This window comes from Anomaloglossus baeobatrachus, chromosome 5, assembly GCF_048569485.1.
Source record: "Anomaloglossus baeobatrachus isolate aAnoBae1 chromosome 5, aAnoBae1.hap1, whole genome shotgun sequence".
Classification (NCBI taxonomy): domain Eukaryota; kingdom Metazoa; phylum Chordata; class Amphibia; order Anura; family Aromobatidae; genus Anomaloglossus; species Anomaloglossus baeobatrachus.
In genome coordinates, this window is record NC_134357.1 from 162,826,634 (window position 1) to 162,847,896 (window position 21,263).

At 41.6% G+C, this 21,263-nt stretch overlaps 1 protein-coding gene across 5 annotated transcripts in view; it reads left to right on the plus strand.

Annotated features, from left to right (window-relative positions):
- The window catches only part of LDB3 (LIM domain binding 3), a 282,469-nt gene that overhangs the window by 96,330 nt on the left and 164,876 nt on the right, over window positions 1-21,263 (plus strand). For all 5 annotated transcript variants that reach the window (XM_075348995.1, XM_075348997.1, XM_075348996.1 and 2 more), the window contains one exon: window positions 17,834-17,909. In XM_075348995.1, coding sequence (XP_075205110.1) covers window positions 17,834-17,909 — 76 coding nt within the window. The remainder of the gene's footprint in view (window positions 1-17,833; window positions 17,910-21,263) is intronic.

Sequence of the window (21,263 nt, forward strand, 5' to 3'; positions counted from 1 at the left end):
GATAGTTGACCTTTGTGAGTAGTTCCTCACAAATGAACAGATCGGAATGGAGGTAGGAACCCTGGATATTGGTAAATTGCCTCAGTGTGGTGATTTCTGTGGGAAAGCTTAGGCTGTAATTATACTGGTAATAGGGGCTCTGGGTGTCAATACTGTGAGCGGTAGGAGCTAAATGTGGCTCACAAACCTTTCAGAGCTGAATATGGCTCTCAAGTTCAGAAAGATTGGGGACCACTAGTCTACACTAATCTTCTTTACTACTGATGTTGTACAATTCACAGTATCTATAGAATATGCCACCTGTTTTATGGCTTTCTTTCCCTATCTCTTCTCTGAGTATATAGAAAAATAAAGAAAACCGATAATCACCTCCTGCTATGGCGACAATCCAACAATGTCGGCACTGCTATTCCTGGTGGCTCACATGACATAACGTGTGTGAAATAACCTCTGCTACTGCTGATTGGCTGCAGCCTTTACTATTTTGTCAAAAGTTTTCCACTGTGAGAGAATATTGAAAAGCTGTCGGCTGCTGCCGATGATTGGCTGCAGTGGTCCCATGACACACTGGGAAGTGATTTTATTATCTGTGGAGGAGCTCTTCAAGGGTTGTCTATTAGTGGAAAACCCCTTAAAATGTCAATATTTACATTATAAATTGCATATATCACATTTCTATAATGTTTTCTGGTATCTTCATTAGAAACTTGGAAGTTTTAACTCTGAATGGGAGTGACAGTATATTTTTGCTTATCATCATTGACGTGCCTACGTCTTTATTTCACTTCAAGGCTATTTTAGTTGCATATGGAAAGTCATCAATTATAGGTTTTGTCTTACTGGAGTCCATACATACTTTTGGTCTTGAGACATTTTAGTACTTACCACAGCTTCTGGGTTGGATAATGTGTTTTTTCCTGGATAAAATCAGTTTGTTGAAATCTGTTCACGTTGAATTTGATGGACCTGTTGCTTTTTTCAGCTTATGTAACCATGTTGAACCTTTCATACTAAGAAAATAAGCCAATCAGGAAACAATCTCACAAAATATGGGAATCAAGACCAACACATCAATTCAAAATATATAACAAAGCCTCTGAAGATGTCAGGAAAACAGTTTTATTGAAAGCAGAAAATGTGTGAGGTTCACCTAACACCACTTATATAGAAAAATAGAGATAAATAGAAAAATGTTACAGCTTTTGCTCCTAACAATTTCTTGGTATTTGCAGCTACAAAGTATGTCTAAAAAAAGGACGACACAATAAGACTAGTATTAAGGACCACAGGTTAGAGTATCTGCAGTTCTTAGGTGTTTCTGTACACAACATGAAATTGCGGATAGACAACCCCATAAATAAACACTACTGGTGCAACAATAGGAAGCAAGAAGAGGCTGTGACCAGAGGATTGTTTTTTTAATAGCAAATATCTCCAAAATATCTGAAAAGGACAAACACTCACCTCTATATGCTGTAGGAAAAGCAATAACTAATCAATAATTGAGGTAATGTGCATTTATGTAAAAACTACAATTTGGACCTCCAATACGATGATGAGGATGTTTGGTTACTAGCTTAGTTTTTGTTCACACCTGTTCTGGAGCCTCGGTCAGGACACTCCTTTTTCCACTAGGAAGCTGCTCAAAACTTTTTAATACAATGGGAAGGCTAAGAAAATATACCAGAAGTTGACCGAGTGGGTTTTTTGTTTGAAGATTTTAGCCACGTGCACACTGTGATCATTTAGTGAGTTTTTTACCTCAGTATTTGTAGCCAAAACCAGGAGTGGAACAATCAGAGGAAAAGTGTAAGGCCGGAGTCACACTTGCAAGAAACTTGCTCAAGTCTCGCATCGCATCAACAGGCACGGCCGCACACTCTGGACACGAGCATCTCAGCTGCATAGAAATACATGCAGCCGACCCAATCCAGTAAGAAGAATGTGCGGCTGTAGGGTGAGAATGACAGGCAATGGTAGCCGTGTGTGCAGGAGTTAACCGGCCGCAGCACAGCCGGTGGCTAACTCCATACCTGCTGAACCTCACTCCATTTGCAGGGGATCTTCCGTGCCATTCGCCCACCACTTCATTCATACGGTACTCCTGAGACATAGTTTTAAGGATCACACCTTCACTCTGTGGTTCCAACCAAACAATAGCATTTATTGTATACACAGGCACTTTTAGTGCACCGGCATTGGTCCCATAGGGGTTCTCCTTATTCTCCACATTCACGGATATTCAGTATACATTGGCGGCCGGCCGCTTCCCTGGCACCCGGGTACCTTCAGGCTCCACTAGACCCCTCATCCCCCTGGTCACTGTCACACATGCAGAGTCCGGATCATGCCATCTCCTGAACCCCATCATCCCACCCACAGGGACTTGCAATATGCCTGACAGGGTCCACAGCGTCTTCTTCCCCAGGCTACTGCTTCTGGCCAGGGCCAGACCTACCCTGCTCCAGAGGGTGCAACTGACCTTCGACTGCCAGGAGGGTTCTTCGGGTAATTGCAACAGGGGAACAGTCGCCTTACCGACCGGCTGCATGAAACCCACAGCAGGGGATGTGGTTAGCCCAATCCTACAGTTCCAGGATCCCACGTTCCACCGGTCCAGGATTGACCCTTAGGGTCCAGCAATTCACTCTAAAAGGGGGCTATACCTCATACCTCCCACAGGTGTGGTATCTCTCTCCTCTCTGGGGGACTCTCCTGCCCTTGGCTCAAAACTCCTGCTTTTTGTGTGTGTTGCTCCATGCTTCACTAACCCTTTCCTACCCCACAGGACCAAGGAAGCGGCTGAGCACACTGGGGCCATCTTGTAGCCATTTACCAAAATACAGTTACACAATAAAACAATAATCGTGCAAGTTACAGTCTGCAGATCTGGGGTGGGCCGAGGCCTGCACCCTCCTACATGGCTGTGCCAACTGATGCAATGTGAGGCTCGAGCAAATCACTTGCAAGTGTGACTCCGCCCTAATAGAAACAGGGGCACCACGTCTGTAGTTTTTTTACCCACTCCTGGTTTTAGCTTACAAATACTGATGTAAAAACTCACCAAACACTCAACTTGTGCACGCAGCCTTCTGCTGCAAAGAATGTTAGTGCTTTCTTAATTTCTTTATGGATATCAAAAAATGTCTTACACAATATAAAACAGTGCAATAAAATGCTGGCAAGATATAAAGCCAGAACAAAACATCCCTTCACCCTACCCCCACCCAAAAAAAAATGCTAACAAAAGACGCTTGAAGTGTACAAAACTACAGAGAAGAGGAGCGCTTCCTAAAGAATCTTGTTCTTGAAATACACACATTTATAGCTGTGCTCACACATGGCATAAATAGTAATAGCATAGAGACAGTCCTACACCAGTAGTAATGTGATTGCTAGTGGAGCGGACAGGTGATGCAATTCCTTGGAAAAATATCAGCTGCAGCGATGGCGCCCACTTAGACTGAAGACAGTCCATGATACATTCATATGTAGAAAAAAAGGAAAAAGAGTGGCACCCTACCATAGTATGCAAAAAGTTACTTTATTCAATAGCACCTGAAAGTATTCAGCCGCCTTGAATTTTTCAACCTTTTCCCACATTTCAGGCTTCAAACATAAAGATAAAAATTATAATGTTATGGTAAAGAATCAACAACAAGTGGGACACAATTTTGAAGTTGAACGAAATTTATTGCTTATTTTAAACTTTTTAAAAAAATAAATAACTGAAAAGTGGCGCGTTCAATATTATTCTTTCCCTTTACTTTCAGTGCAGCAAACTCACTCCAGAAGTTCATTGAGGATCTCTGAATGATCCAATGTTGTTCTAAATGACTGATGATAAATATAAGCCACCTGTGTGTAATCTAGTCTCCGTATAAATGGACCTGCTCTGTGATAGTCTCAGTGTTCTGTTTAAAGCAAAGAGAGCATCATGAAGACCAAGGAACACAACAGGCAGGTCCATGATACTGTTGTGGAGAAGGTTAAAGACAGATTTGGTTACAAAACGATTTCCAAAACTTTAAACATCCCAAGGCGCACTGTGCAAGCGATCATATTGGAATGGAAGGAGTATCATACCACTGCAAATCTACCAAGACCCAGCTGTCCATCCAAACTTTCATCCCAAACAAGGAGAAGACTGATCAGAGATGCAGTCAAGAGGCCTATGATCACTCTGGATGAACTGCAGAGATCTACAGCTGAGGTGGGAGAGTCTGTCCATAGGACAACAATCAGTCATACACTGCACAAATCTGACCTTTATGGAAGAGTAGCAAGGAGAAAGCCATTTCTCAAAGATATCCATAAAAACTATTGTTTAAAGTTTGCCACAAGCCACCTGAGAGACACCAAACAAGAAGGTGCTCTGGTCAAATGAAACCAAAAATCGAACTTTTTGGGCACAATGCCAAATGATATGTTTGACGTAAAAGCAACACAGCTCATCACCCTGAATACACCATCCCCACTGATAAACATGGTGGTGGCAGCATCATGGTTTGAGTCTGCTTTTCTTCAGCAGGGACAGGGAAGATGGTTAAAATTGATGGGAAGATGGATGGAGCCAAATACAAGACCATTCTTGAAGAAAACCTGTTGGAATCTGCAAAAGACCTGAGACTGGGACGGAGATTTGTTTTTCAACAAGATAAAGATCCCAAACATAAAGCAAAATCTACAATGGAATGATTCACAAATAAATGTATCCAGGTGTTAGAATGGCCAAGTCAAAGTCCAGACCTGAATCCAATCAAGAATCTGTGGAAAGAGCTGAAAACTGCTGTTCACAAACGTTCTCCATCCAACCTCACTCAGCTCCAGCTGTTTGCAAAGGAAGAATGGGCAAGAATTTCAGTCTCTCAATGTGCAAAACTGATAGAGACATACCCCATACCCCAAGCGACTGCAGCTGTAATCGCAGCAAAAGGTGGCGCTACAAAATATTAACTTAAAGGTGATGAATAATATTGCACGCCCCAATTTTCAGTTATTTTTTTAAAAAAGTTTAAAATCAGCAATAAATTTTGTCCAACTTCACAATTGTGTCCCACTTGTTGTTGATTCTTCACCATAACATTAAAATTTGTATCTTTATGTTTGAAGCCTGAAATGTGGGAAAAGGTTCAAAAATTCAAGGGGGCCGAATACTTTCGCAAGGCACTGCAGATACAGCGGGTGAAATAAGTATTAAACACATCACCAAATTTCTAAGTAAATATACTTCTAAAGTTACCATTGACATGCAGCCATCATCACCAACAAATACTTTTATAAGAAGTATTGAATACATTTCAGAAACTTTGTTCAATACTTTTTCCCTGTGTTATTTCTCATTATTACACATCACTAAATTTATGGACATCTATGGTCCAATTTTTTTTGCCTGTGTAAATTGGATGGGTTGTTACTGACATCTGGTTAGAAATTCATGTCAATAGTCAATAGCCACTTTAGTAATAAATTTACTGTTGATATGTTCAATACTTTTTTCAACCATTGTATGTAAAATAGTAATTCTTTAATGGAATTATTTTTTTTTATAAATGTTTTTAAAAGTACGGTAAGTCTGCCATTAAGTATTTTAATGTTATTAGATAACCAAAATACCTTAAAGAATTATTGAAAATGATTAAAGAAAAAAAATCTATGAAAATTGCATTCTTTTTTATTTGTGCTCCAAAAAACCAAAATATAGGTTACACAGTAATATTTATTTATACCTAAACAGTTGTAAAATAATACATTCTGCAGCATGAAACAAGAGGTCATACATCAATGACAAATGTAAATAAGTTATGGCTGTAGAAATGCAAAGAGTCAAAATTACAAATAAAAAACTGACCATTAAAGGTTGCAATCTAGTTTGTTCATGTGATGAGGAAGGATGGTATTAACTGCAAATAGAAAAAACACATGTGCCTATTCGCTCCTGCAGGCCTGCGTTGTTGTGTTAGCGTATTGTGTGAAATCTCATCAGCTATATTGGCACTGTAATACTATGTGGATTTCTTGCCTGTAAAAGTCTGAAGTAAAATCTGCTGTGCATCTACCCCATGTGATCTTACCCTAATTTCATTGATTGAAAAATAGGATCTTGTAATTTGATAGGGAATAGAGACAAAGGATCTGATTTTTCTATTGTTTTTGCTGGAATTCCAGTGTAAAACACATTGAAATGTCCAAAATTTTTGTGCAACTCAAAGGTGAGCAAAAAATGTTAACATTTTATAGTATTTTTACAACAGTCATGGAAATTATGCAGAGCTGTGCCTAGATGAGGTATTACAAAGCCTGACTGGCAAATTCATCAAAAGGTCACCAATAGGGCTGAACGGATCCGAACTGTAAAGGTCCGAATCTGCGCGGCTGCAGGCTGAGAATACCAGCCCCCAGCTGGCTTTATCTTGGCTGGGTATCAAAATTAGGGGGACTACCGCGCCCACTTCTGACAGGAATGTGCATGTGTTTCTGAAACACATGCACGTTCACCATACTGACACGCGGACACTTGCACTGCTTTCCCCGTCCACCGGTCGTCCTGCCACCTGTGATTGGTTGCAGTCAGCTGACACGCTGACACTCAGGGTGGGGGCACATCTAACTGCAACCAATTACACATGCCGTTGGGAGGGCAAAACAATGAACATTGAATTGTTGACTCCAGAAAGGGAAAAGCGTGACCTGGAAGGAGTTTGCTGCCATGACACAGCCTCGGGTGAGTACATAGCGCGCGCTCCTACACCCCTGTCCCCACTACAAACGTTTTTAATCTCCAGATTATGGTCCCCATAGACTTATATGGACACCGGAGTCCGGAGCGGATCCAGACTTTTTTTCAATCTGGCAGTGTTTCGCCGGTCCTGGATTTTGGTGGGTTCGATCAACTCTAGTCACCAGTTTCGTTAGGGACCTCCAGTCCCTGACAAAAGTAAAATTTTTGGTGAAGGCATCTGCCAATTGTGCGCCCCTGTTACTGTATTCCTAATGCAAGTATTTTGAGCCAAAGTATATTAGAAATTAACAAGTTTTCTATAGATGAAGTTTGGTTTTGTACCCGGCGTTGACCTAACTAGGCAGTTCGGGTCTCCGTTTTTCTATTTTTGGGGGGTGCACACTACATCCGATAGAGCTGTTTTTACCCCCAGTGTGAGCCATTCAAACACTGCAAGCGGCTCGCACTGGGTCGGGCACCAAGCATTCCCAAGGACAGTCACGCTTAATCAAGTGGTTTGTATACATAAAGCACCCAAATTCTAAACTTAACCACTTCTTTTTTTTTATTACCCTATTAACCCACAGACAATTTTCCATTTTTCGTTTTTGTTTTTTGCTCCCCATCTTCTGAAACTGGTAACTTTTTTATTTTTCCGTCAATTTTGCCATGTGAGGGCTTGTTTTTTGTGGAATGAGTTGAAATTTTAAATGAAGCCATAAGTTTTACCATAAAGTGCACTGGGAAACAGCAAAAAAATTCCAAGTGCGGAAAAATTACAAAAAAATGATTGTTTTTGGGATATTTTATTCACCGTGTTCACTACATGGTAAAACTGATGTGTCAGTGTGATGCCTGAGGTCGGTACAAGTTTGTGGACACCAAACCTTTTAGGTTTGCTTTTATCTAAGGGGTTAACAAAAATTTAGAAGATTGTCCCCACAACATTTTTTTGCCGCTAAGCTATTTACTTATCAGATTGTTTTTTATTTTGATAGATCGGGCATATCTGAACCCGGTGATACCAAATGTGTGTATATTTTTTTATTTTTTTGACCATTTAATTTTCAATGGGGCGAATGAGGGGTGATTTGAACGTTTAGGTTTTATTTTTTTTTTAATTTTTTAAAACTTTTTTTTACTTTTTTAAATTTTACTAGTCCTTTTAGGTTACTATAAGGATCAGCAGTCTGGTCGCTCATTCATTTGTCCTAATAAGAGCTGCTCAGATCAGCAGAAATGCTTGTCTTCTGTTACAGCTAAAGCTCTTCCGGCTGTAACAGGAAGTAAGTCATCATAGCGACAAAAGTCATCACATGACACTGTGCTACCATGGCAACCATGAGCTGTCTGTGATCACGTCACATGGTGGCAGGTAAGTTCGGGTTACCCACTATGGCCATTTAAATCTCGCAGTCACATTTTGCCAGAACTATTTGAGGGATTAACAGGAGCGAGTGGATCGCGGATCAACATGCACCTGCAAAGCACACATGACTGCTGTACAAATCAGCAGATATGTGCAAGGATCATCCCCGGATCACCGCAGCAGCCGGTGGTGATCTCCCCTTCATGATTTAGAATGTACCGTTATGTCCTCAGTCCTGAAGGGGTAAAAGTCCGTGAACGGTATGAACACCAAACTTTACTTTTCAGGTTCGCTCATCTCTACTTGTCACTAGAAATAAGCGAACCTGAACAATAAAGTTTGGTGTTTGCATCTAACACAGACTTTACAAAACAATTAGTCGAGTTTGGAGTTTGGGTGATTAACATATGCTAATGTCACGCTCTGAGTGGGAGAGGTCCAAATACATGGCGTGACAGTTGCACACAGGCCTATGGATGTCTGGCACACTACAAAAACACCACTCACAAAGGAGGACACTTTAACAATGGTGGTCCCTGGTGCTAGGAAAGGGGAAGATGGTACACCTCCTGCACTGACCTGCAGCTTTACCCTGCACTCTGTAGCCAGCCCTACACAGTTTCTTTTAACCTGTCGCCAAGCAGGATACTTTAAATCCTAGCAAATCCTGCGATTAATCCTGGCTAGTCAGCAGGCCAGCGAGGAACACTAGTCCCATCACTGCACTAATACAACATGATAGGTAGGAAGACAAACATGGGGAAAAAGGATACCATCACAAATTCCACAGCTGCAGCCAGACTTTGAGGCAGCAGACAGATGGGCTCTGGTCAGAACCCCAGCACCTCCTTCCACCTAGGTGGCCAGAACAGAAATAATTCGATCAACAGCAATGGTTAATGGGTATTGCTACTATTTGAAAGTGGTGGGCATGGTCACAGAGCAGCTGCACCTGATATAGACTGCTGGAAAGCTACTGACAACAAAATTGACATTAACATTTACTACCCGAAAAGAAAGAAATCACATTAAATCTCCAGAGTCTCACAAGGCTAAATGAGACTCATGGCCCAAGCCTGTCACAAATCTCCTAATATCAGAAGACTTGGGTATGCTCGGTGCTCAGCCCAGTACAAGCTGCATGCAGTGTCTAAATGGCTCACAATCGGAGTAACAACAGCATTATCAGATGTAGTGTGCACAAAAAAAAAGAAAACTCTCCTCCCTCCCTCCCTTAAAAATGTTCTGTTTATGGCTGGCTGTATGTGGGTGGAGAGAGCCAAAATGCCCAATCAGTGAGTTCCAATGAGGTTCAGGTTAAGTTTGGGTCTCGAACTGAACTTTATCTAAAGTCCAGCTAAACCCTCAGAACACGAACTTTCACATGTCTGCTCATCTCTACTTATCACTAAATATAGGGTTTAACTAACAAAGGTAAAATACCTCTCAGACCTATTATTATAAGAAGGAAAACTGAGATGTGACCATAATTCCAAACTTCTCTATAAAAAGTACATAACAAGCAATAACACCAAATATATACATCACAATTATTTAGGAAATTCTATAGGAAGCCAGAGATGGGAATTTTTTTGAGAAGTCTCCGCAAGCACTGCAATTTCTTCACTGAAAATCGGAATGATTGCTAGTGCTCAAAATTGGTATAGTAACGGAGAGATCAAAGCAATCACTGTAATTTCTGACTAAAATATCCCTCAGGCCAGGTGTAACTCATTTTTTTCTAAGAAGAAGTTTTACACATCGGCTTTGTTAACTTACTATAAGAAATTACATGAAAATGTCTAAATTTAATTAAGAGGAATAAAAAGTATCACTCAGACTTTAAATTAAATCAGCAGCAGTGGCGTAACTAGAGTTCGATGGGCCCCGGTGCAAAATTTAGACCTGTTCCCCCCATCCACCTCCCCTCCCCCTCGGGGTACAGGATAATTACGCTGACACTTGGCCCTTTCCCTCAGCACCCAGTTTTGCTATACTCCGATATCCCTCTTTCCCTCAGTACCCAGCTTTCCTATGTTCTGATATCAATCTTGTCCTCAGCACCCAGCTTTCCCATGCTATGCTATACATCTTTCTCTCAGCACCCAGCTTACCCTTAATATCAGAGCATGGGAATGCTGGCTGCTGAGAAAAAGATGTATAGCATAGCATAGAAAATCTGGGTGCTGAGGACATGATGGATATCAGAACATAGGAAAAATGGGTGCTGAGGAAACAGCATGGGAAAGCTGGGTGCTGAGGGAAAGATGTATAGCAGAGCATGATAAAGTTGGGTGCTGAGGGAAAGAGCCTCCTTTCCTCAGCACCCAGCTTTCCCATCTCATCCTTGTATCTTTCTCCCCCATACTGGTAAATAGCCCCATCCTTCTTTTTTTAGCTGTACATTATATTTGTGCTATAAATAACATTACAGGTTTATTCACCCTGCATATACAAATGATAGTTATTTTTTAATGGCACATGAGTTTAGGAATTTTGGCACTTTTAGTATTAATTATGAATTTTATCACTAAAAATGTCACGCATGTACACATTCACACAAATGCAGACATATATACTGTATTCATTTTTATATACTGTATATATAAGCATTTTGTACACACTGTATATACAACAAATAAGAAAGTTGGATGTCTGACAGAATGTTGACACCCTGTTACCATCACAGAACAGCGGTGAGACATGTTATATCATCAGCTACAGGGCAATGGGGGAGGCGGCAGGAGAGCGCAGCTGTGAGGGCAAATAGGAGGATAGAAGAGGGTAGTGGGGCTAGAGACATCATTCAGGGTACTTACTTCAGGTTGCCATTGTGCTCTTCTAGAGCCTCCCACTCCTGCTAATGTCAACTACAGAACGATGGTGGTGCAGGAGATAGAGACACCATCTCTTTAGCAGTTTCTTATATTTCTGCAGCACTCAATGCTCAGGCCTGAGACTCCACAGCAGGTCCATACTGGTGGGCGAGGCTTACTGCGGGTGGGTGGGGCTTACAGCTGTGAGGCTCTGGAGCAGTGAGTGCAGTGCAGGGGATGGCTGTGCTGAGAAGGAGGCAATGATCAGCTTTACTCCCCTCTTCTGAAGGACGAGGAGGAGCGTAACATGAATCTAACATACAGCATATGTGTTGTATGCTGGAGGAGAGACTGTTTGAGCCAGGGAACCAGTGGAGAATCCACCGATTTCCTGCTGGGTTGAAAAACAGTGAAATCATTTTCTTTAATAGCAGCACAGGATCGCCCAGCAGCTGGAGGAAGCTGGTGGCTGGGTGATCACTGTGCTGCTATTAAAGAGAATGCATAGTCACTGCTCTCCTCGCCCACCTCTCAGCAGTGGCTTCAGAGGAAAAAGGTGGGTAAGATTATGGGCATGGGGAGTAATGCATATGCATTTTCTTAAGCAGTCGGCATAGGTGATGGCCCCAGAGCCGACTGCCGCCTCCTGTGATGTTGAAACACCATAAGTTGCAGCGCAGGGACCAGACGGGTCTCAGTGCTGCAATACATTTCAGCTGGATGTGCGCACTCAGACGCACATCCAGCTGAAGCAAGTACTGAGGTCCTTGGGCCCCTTGAACACCCGTATCCGGTCATGACCCCTGTGACCGCGTTTGTTCCGCCTATGATGTGTAGTATCTGGCCACGGCTGCTATCAGTTAATGGGGCAGCTCCAAAACTGAACATTTCCGGTAGCCTGCTGCTGCCTCCGGCACCATAAACAACTAATCAGCGGGAATGCCAAGTGTCAGATCAGACATTGATGACCTAACCTAAAGATAGGCCATGAATGTTAAAGTAGTGGACAATCTCTTTAATATTATGTGTGAATTATGTGCTTTTAAGAACCTTCAGATTGTTAAATTACAGCACTAATGTGAGGATAATATTACCAAAAAATTAGAGAAAAGTGAAAATTATACTCCCAACAAGTGAGATAATCACTACCAGCACAAACATAACAAGAAATCATACAATGCAAAGTAAATAAAAGTTCAATGAAACTGCACAAAAGTGACATACAATACAGCAGCATAACAGAGCCCTCAGTAACTAAACATGCTCCTATACTAGTTCATAATGTCCTAGGTGCCTCTATACTATCTCCAAATGTTAGATATATTCTCCCCAAGGAAGAATCCTTATAGGAGAGAATAGCTGTATATTACATAATGCAATGTAGTATAGCAAGACAAAAAGATAGAGTAGGGTCTCAATAAAATTGTGGGTGTCCTATTAAAAGCAATGTGTCATCAGAAAAAGAATTATTGGCTAAATCAACTCTTGTGTTAATAATAATTTATTAAAGAAAAAAAATAGAAATATTGCAATTTTCACACTGGTCACTGGGGTTTTTAAAGGGAACCTGTTATCTAAAAAATACTAGTAACCTGCAGATACAGTGTAAGGCCTGCGACACACATCCATGCCGCCGGCACGTGTTTGTCATTTTTTACACGTACCGGCGGCACGGAGACACGTACAGCAATGCTACCCTATGGTAGCAGGCACACACACGTAAAACCACACGGAACGTGTGTCCGTGTGCGTTTGTACGTGTGTGCGTTTTTCAAAGCGCTGACATGTCCATTTTTTCTCCGGCAGCACGGGTGTCACACGGCCCGCACCCATACTACACGGGTGTAGTGTGGATGCGGTCCCGTGTGACACGCGCCGGAGAAAACACACGTGTCAGTGAAAAAAAAAAAAACATTAACTCACCTTCTCCTGCCCTCCTGTCTCTGCCGCTGCTGCCTCTTGCTGCCGACCGCCGCTCATTAATCTCATAGAATATTCCCTTCACTGCCTGGCAGCAGCAGCAGCGGGGTGACGGGAGGGCTGGAGACCGAGGATCAGCACCACGGACAGCAGCGCAGACAGCAGGAAGGACCAGGTGAGTATGATAATTACCGGTTCTACGTGTGCTATCGCGGATAGCACACGTAGAACACACCTGGCCCGCACGTACCAGAGACACGTACTTACCTGCACGCAACACGCAGGGGAAATACGTGTCTCTCGGCACGTGCGTGAATTTCATGTGAATGTGGCAGAGGCCTTAGGCATGGTTCAGACAACCATGTATTCTTTCATCCAAGAGAATCAGATCATTTAGACAAATCACACTGATCAAAATCTGCTTTGAGAATGATCAATGTCAGCATAGTGTGATCCAATTCTTTTAGATGAGGACAAAATGGAGAAAAATTTTCTCCCTCTTCTCCATACTGTCAGTTTATGGAAATTGTGGGTTTGGGGTGGAGTTCCGCAGTTCACCACAAGATGACGCAGTACCCTCATATGTCGGTTCAGGGAAAGGAGGCAGGACCGACCCCCTGGGGTTGAAAAAGGAGGAGAGAGTTTTAGGTAGAGGATTGGGAAGAAGACAAGGTTGAGGGAGGCTGTGCAGACAGAGTGGGAGGAAAGAGAATGTATCCTGGGCCAGAAAAGGGTGCCCCTGTGGCTAGTAGGCTGGCAAGAAAGACACGGACGTGAAGCGTGGGCCAAATCCTAGGGACCGCCATCATGTAACTAGTGCTGAGGGACTACTGAAGTGAGAATCAGCCTGGCCAGTATGCCTGAACCCGTAGCGGGAAATGGATCCCCTGGAAGCTGTTTGTAGCAGCCAGGTTAAGAAACGTGATGTGGAGATGTGTATTTTGTCCCCTGAAGAGTATGTGCCTCTCTTATGGAGAAGAAAGTTCCTATGACTTGTTTATCTGCAGTAAAGATGGTGTGTTGGAAGAAAATCCGGTGTCTGACTCTAATTTATTGGAACTAGAGCCCACCACAGAGGTAATGAAGCCAGAGCCCCTGGGAGTATGCACCCCACCATCTTCATCACACATACAACCCCTGTTTCATGAAGCGAGGGGACACAACTACACCGCCAAATCTTGGCTGATCCCCCGGCTGGTCCTTCAACTGTATACTGGTGAGTGAAGCCATGCCAGCCACACTTCCATGAAAAATGACCAAATTACAAAGGCCCACAAGAAAAAATCCCACAGCAATGAATGCCTACAGGAAAATTGGCTTCATGGAAGTTTATCCATATGGCAAGTTGCCCGCACAGTTTTGCACCATTGCAGCATCACAAAGTTTTGGAACTGTGATATTTGAGGTGCAGGGTGAGGATGTTCTCATGATATGTAATCAACTTATGATTTGGGGTTGACCTAGCACACAAATATGAAGATCTGTGATTTTGAAACATCTTTGTACCAGTCTTTTATTATCATCAATAGATATAGTCTGGTGTCATTACTCACTGATTCTGCCTTACTCCTGCTCACTCCTTCCACCAGCCCCGCACACAGAAGCGCATGCTGAGCGCAGGAAAAACTAGCAAATATTTTGATCCAGAGGATAGCTATTATATGATTTTGTGGTCCGATAGTGGTCCTGAGCTCCAATGATATATTACAACATACAACAGCCAGCAAAGAAAATGCAGAATTGATTTGAATAAGAGTCTATGGGCCCACACAAACTGGAACGACATCTAGCTCAGTGGAATGACAACTCATAGTTCTTTGGGACTAGGTATGAGTGAACCGAACCTGTAGAACCTTGGGAAGTGAAGTGGGTCCAGAGACCATGGTTGAAATCCATTCTGCATTTTATTTGCTGACGGTTTTGTGCTGTATTGTATTTCAATGGAGCCCATGGAAGTAAATTGTCTTTCCTCATGCCATTATTTCAAATGGGCCTTCCAGCCTCCTCCATTGGCAATTGTATCATTTCGTTTAGTCCAACCCAAGTGAACAATGACTTTGGTTAATTAAAACATGTAGTTTAATAAATCTATCCCAGAATTTGTCTTTCCTTAATTAATAAAGGTTTTTTTTAGGTTCTCTAAAGTATTCTATTTTGTCTTGTAGTGCAAACAATGGCGTTTTCAAGTAGGCAGAAGAACAACAACGTTAAGATGAACTTGGGGTTTGAATATCTGGCATTTCGCACTGTCAGTGCAGTGGTGACTTTGAGATACAGACTTCAACACACTTCAAGTATTAAAACAAAAAATGGCAACATAGTTCAAGAATAGCGATAGGTGGACCCGCAGATACCCAAGATCAGCGCGTCGATGCGGCTTTAAAAAGAAAACCTGGTTCCGGCCTAGAATTGATCCTGGGTATCTGCCTGGATGCTGGTCCCCATATAAGTCTATGGGGATCAAACTCCGATGCTTTAAAATGGTGGTAGAAGAGATAGGGGATTAGAGCAAGCGCGTTATAGTTACCAGTCTCCTGTACGGCTGTAACGCTACTTCCGGGGCTGCTCATTAACCTCATACTTAACCACTGCTTCCTCTACCAACGGGCAGTTCCTGCAACTCTGATTGGGTGCAGTCACATCTGCACCCACCCTGTGTGACAGCGTGTCTGACTGCTTTCAATCACAGGCGCTATGTGCATACTTATAGTGTAAAAATAAAAAACTAAATAAAAAAAATGGTCTAGGATCCCCCCCATATTATGATATCCAGCACAAATAAAGCATACGGCTACAGACTGTAGCTTCTAGCCGTGCCTTTATTTTGGCTGCGTATCAAAATAAAAGGGACCATATGCAGCTTTTTTTTATTTTTAATTATTTAAATAAATAAATTAAAAAATTGGCTTGTAGTCCCCCTGTTTTGATATCCAACCATGATAAAGCCAACAACTGGGGCTGGTATTCTCAGGCAAGGGAGGACCCATGCTTATTGGGCCCCCACCCTAAAAATAGCAGCCTGCAGCTGCCTAGAATTCTCATATCTATTAGATGTGAGAATCCCTGAACTTTATCTGGCTCATCCCAATTGACCTGGTGCTGTGGCAATTGGGGTAATAAGGGGTTAATCACAGCTGACAGTTGCCACTAAGCCCTAGGTTAGTAATGGATAGTGGTCTAGGAGATCCTCCCATTACTAATCTGTAAGTGTAAGTGAAAAAAATCAGATAAAAAAATTACCCTCTTTCTCTTCTTTATTAACCTCAAAAACACCCAGTTCAAATGTAATCCACAGGAGGTCCCATGAAGATTCCAGCTCTGCTACATACATTCTGATGGCACATCATGTGGGCATAGAGCATGACCACCTGCTGTGAACTTCAGGAAGAGACTGACTGAGCCAAAATAATGAGCAGTGATGTCACTCAGTTTATTTGCTGTCACAGCTGGAGGTTCCAATTTTCCGACTGTATCCCTTTCTTATGTATTGAGACATCTAATCAGTGTGTATAATTGTCATTGTAAAGGTAGAAGCTGTTAAATCACCTTTTGTAATTAGTGGATGATGTGTTCTCAGCTTTGTATGGAGGAGTCATGTCATTATAATCCTGGCACTGATGATAATGAGTTTGTTGAAAACTGTTCGTGAAAGGACAAGAAGTATGAGTCTATAAAAGTCCCAGTGGCAAGTGTGAAAAATGCAAGTTCACTCATTTTGATTTTTAATTGTTATATTTAAAAAAGAAACACAATACCCGGTAAATAAAAAACAAGAACCTGTTTTAAAGTGAATTTGTCACTAGAGTCATGCTGCCTGAACCATAAGCAACATGAATCAGAGCTTGGCTGTGTGGATGCCGTCAGGTATGTATTCTGAAACGCAGCAGTTTATCAGAGAAAATATAAGTTTAAATAGCTGGCTGGGTACTATGTCAAACTAGTCACATCTGCCCCAATGGTGTCCGGCCAGCTTCTCCCCACTTCGGGTGATTGATAGGTCTTCTCCATATGTACAGAGTGGAGTAGGAATGGGGGCAATGCTGGACTAGAAGTCTTGTCTCTTCTTTTTATCCCCTTCTAGCTTCAAACTATCCGTTCTCTTAAACATCACTTTTTGGAATAAAACATACCTGGCTGCAGTTGTGTATCGAGGATCAGGATTATGCTGCCTATGATTAAGGCAGCATGAATCTAGTGATAGTTCTCTTTAAACAACAGTTCATTTGCTTGTGACATGTCCCTTTAGGTGGGTTATCCTGTTTCAAATAGATTTAGAACATAGGCTCATAGACCTAAGCATCAAATAACATTCCAGATTGATCTTTTACTTACCTTCTGGGGTCCAGTCATGCCTCTAGAAGAGCTGCATTAGGCTTTGTTGAAGTCCTGCAGCAGAAACATCATACCTACTCACAAGGCTCAGCAGCTCCCTATGCCTACATCAACAGTGCTGCTGAATCCTATGATTGGCCGCCGGGTTATGAGTCCTTGTTACCACTATAGCCAATCATAAAAACTGGACTAATGATGGAAAGGCATTGGTGCACCCAGGGTATGTGAGTTCAGCTTCTTTCATGTGATCTCATAGAATCCACAATATATTGTTATATTTTTAATAGGCTTATATATTCCATTTATAATACTCGTGTCTTCTTATGTAGCAGAGTGTCTATTAGGTCCCCTAAGACACCAGAGGATGGGTACAACAGCTACACCTGTACCCCTTGATATGCCCCTATCTCTACATTCCATTGTTTACTTCATGTGGGTCAAAGTGGTGAAATATCCAGTGTTTACAGGTTTACAGACCAATGTTTGGATGGCATATCGTACTTGTCCCTATTATGTACACGCCTTTTTACATGTAAAGCGCCATGGAATTGATGGCGCTATAATAATAAATAATAATAATATCAAATATAAAGTTGTGTTTGGAAATCTAACCAACTGCAGAGACCATGGGTGTTATCACAAACACTTTTATTGATCTTCATTTTCTCTTAACAGGTCAAAACGTCCAGGACCAGTTCCAATAGCCACACCACGAATGGACTCTCCAATGCCAGTAATCCCTCATCAGAAGGTATGGATTGCATTCATTTTGTAATAAATGTCTTTCTCCTGGATTCTTGCCAAAGACATAATACATTCTACAATGAGCAACTAGCTGCTTGTTGATGGATTTCATGCAGCACAGAGTAAGATAATAAACCTAAAACTACATATACAGTTGGTATACTATAAGATTCCTAGATTTTAATGCAAAATTTGTTACAAAGTTCCACAGTTATGTGATTTTTCACACTAGTGAGGTCTTCTTATCTGGCAGTAGAGCCTTCTAGGCCACCTCAAGTACCATGGTACATTTGTGACTGCTATCTCTGTACGCTCTATAGCTTTGTACCTCTTGGTAATACAAATTAAATACAAAAATATAAACAACAATTTTGTTTCTCCTCCCATTTTTATGAGCTGAACTAAAAAAATCTAAGACTTTCTATGTACACAAAAGGCCTTTATCTCTCCAATATTGTTCACAAATTGTTCACAAATTTATCTAAATCTGTTAGTGAGCAGTCACTGCTCCTTTGCTGAGATAATCCATCCACTTCACAGGTGTGGCATATCAAGGTATGTATTAGACAGTATGATATTGCACAGGTGTGCCATAAGGCCCTGTCACACACAGAGATAAATCTTTGGTAGATCTGTGGTTGCAGTGAAATCATGGACATATTGTTCCATTTGTACACAGCCACAAACCTGGCACTGATTGTCCACAATTTCACTGCAACCACAGATCTGCCGCAGATTTATCTCTGTGTGTGACAGGGCCTTTAGGCTGGTTACAATAAATGGTCAGCAGTTTTACAGTATTGGAGGGTCCGGGAGGTCAGAAAACAAGTCAGTATCTGGTGTGACCACCATTTGCCCCACGTAGTGTAACAGATCTCCTTTGCATAGAGTTAGTCCGGTTATTGACTGTGGTCTATGGAGTGTTGGTCCACTAATCTTAAATGACTGTGTGAAATTGCTGGATATTGGAAAGAACATACTGTTGAATACAACAATCCAGAGCATCCCAAACATGCTCAATGGGTGACAGATCTGGGGAGTATGCTAGCTATGGAAGAACTGGGATGTTTTCAGCTTCCAGGAACTGTTGATAAAGCCTTGCAACAAGCGGCCGTGCATTATCATGCTGCAACATAAGGTGATGGTCATAGATGAATGGCACAACAATGGGCCTTGGGATCTCATCACAGCATCTTTATGTATTCAAAATGGCATGAACAAAATACACTTGTGTTCGTTGTCCATAACATATGCATGCATATACAATAACCTCACTGCCACCATGGGCCACCCGATTCACAACATTGACATCAGCCAACCGCTCACCCACACAATGACATAATACAGTCTGCCATCTACCCTGTACAATGGAAACCAAAACTCATCTGTGAATAGAACACCTCTCCAACATGCCAGACGCCATCGAATGTGAGCATTTGCGCACTCAAGTTAGTTATGCAACAAACTGAATTCAAGTGGAGACCCAGATGAGGAAGACGAGCAGCAGATGAGCTTCCCTGAGACTGTTTCTGACAATTAGTGCAGAAATTCGCTTGTAATGCAAATCGATTGTTGCAGCAGCTGTCTGGGTGACTGGTCTCAGACAATCTTAGAGGTGGAGATGATGGATTTTGTGGTTCTTGGCTGGTGTGGTTACACGTGGTCTGCGGTTGTGAGGCCAGTTAAATGTACTGCAAAATTATCTGACACGCCTTTGGAGATGGGTTGTGGTAGGTAATTAAACATTCAGTTTACGGGCAACAGCTCTGGTGGACATTCCTGCAGTCAACATGCCAATTACACGCTCCCTAAAAACTTGAGACATCTGTGACATTGTGTTGTAGGAAAAAACTGGACATTTTACAGTGGCCTTTTATTGTGGCCAGCCTAAGGCACACCTGTGCAATAATCATGCTGTAAGTTCAGCTCATGAAAAATGGACCTAAAGCAAACGTGTTGCGTTTATATTTTTGTTCAGTTTATATGTATAATTTAAAGACTTTTCTTTATAAAAAAAAAATAGTGGGCAGCCTCAGACTGGTGAATTCTCTAAATATCACTTAACAACGGTACCTAATATTCCACTAATTTTCTAGCAAACATTGGGTCCAAACCTCTGGACTATTAGATCCCAACATGCAGAGTAGGATCCTTCAAACCTCTGCATCCTTTTTTTTATACTAACCTATCATTGCTACATACTTTACTACTTTAATAAAAGATTAATGAATGGCAATATCACTAGAGAAGCCATTGATTGATAAAGTACTCAGCAGCGCTATGTAAGGGCAAAAACCAAGATCTCATTCTTTCATAAGGACCATGGAGGGTTGTGGGATCCCACTTTGTATGATGCGATCTAACAACCCAGAAATTCAGACCCAACCTTTGTTAGAAAATCTGGTACTATTGGGCACATTATGGTACCATTTCTTGTAATATATGATATTTAGAAAATTCAGTATTCTAAGCCTGTCTTAAATGAAAAGAGCAGCCCCAGAATGGTAGTAGGTTCTGTTAAAATAATAAATCCCAAAATATTTTGTAGTCTAACATTAATCTTCTTTTCAGTACCTAAAAGTCTATATGCTTCTTTGGGTCATATTCTGCAAAGATAGCCTAAAACCCACTGCCATAATTTGCATGTGTTACTTTGCTGTAGATGTCTATGCAGATTTTGCATTGTGTAAAATACATAGGAAATGTAAAATAATCAGAGACAGAACATGCTGTGAATTTGTAAACCTGCAGCAAGCTCACACATTCATGCAAATTTACGCTACAGTGTATCTGCATTGTATGAAATCAAATTTAACATGCATTGTATGAAATGTAGAATTGATTAAAAATATTTGCAGCACTCTGGTCCAGCAACAACAACGGTAATCGAGCCCAGATCCCTGGAAATCTAATCCTACCTGTCAGCATCTCTTCTGATAATCCTGATCAATAGGCTCGACACAATGTTATCGTTGAGTGGTGATGTTTTCATGATGCCACGCCAGGATTACTATTTAGAAAATATGCTGAGGATGTGATATTGAGATCTCTGGCCTGATGGACATGGACCACCAACCAAGGTCCTGCAAATCATTTTTGCAGAGTAGGTGCAGTAGAAGTAGATGTCAAGAAATTATTTTTTTTCCACAAATTCTGAGTTTAAAGAATCATCATTAACTTCCAGTAATTTAACTTTGTGAGATACCAGCCGCAAAGTATAATTTACCCCCTAGATTTATCCCTGTATGCCCAATCAATCAATTGGTTCAGTGATTCAACTAAATTCTAGTTATAAAGAGGATTTCAGTTTCCATAAGTTCTCTTAAGTACTTCTCTCTTAAGTACTTTTAACAATCAGATT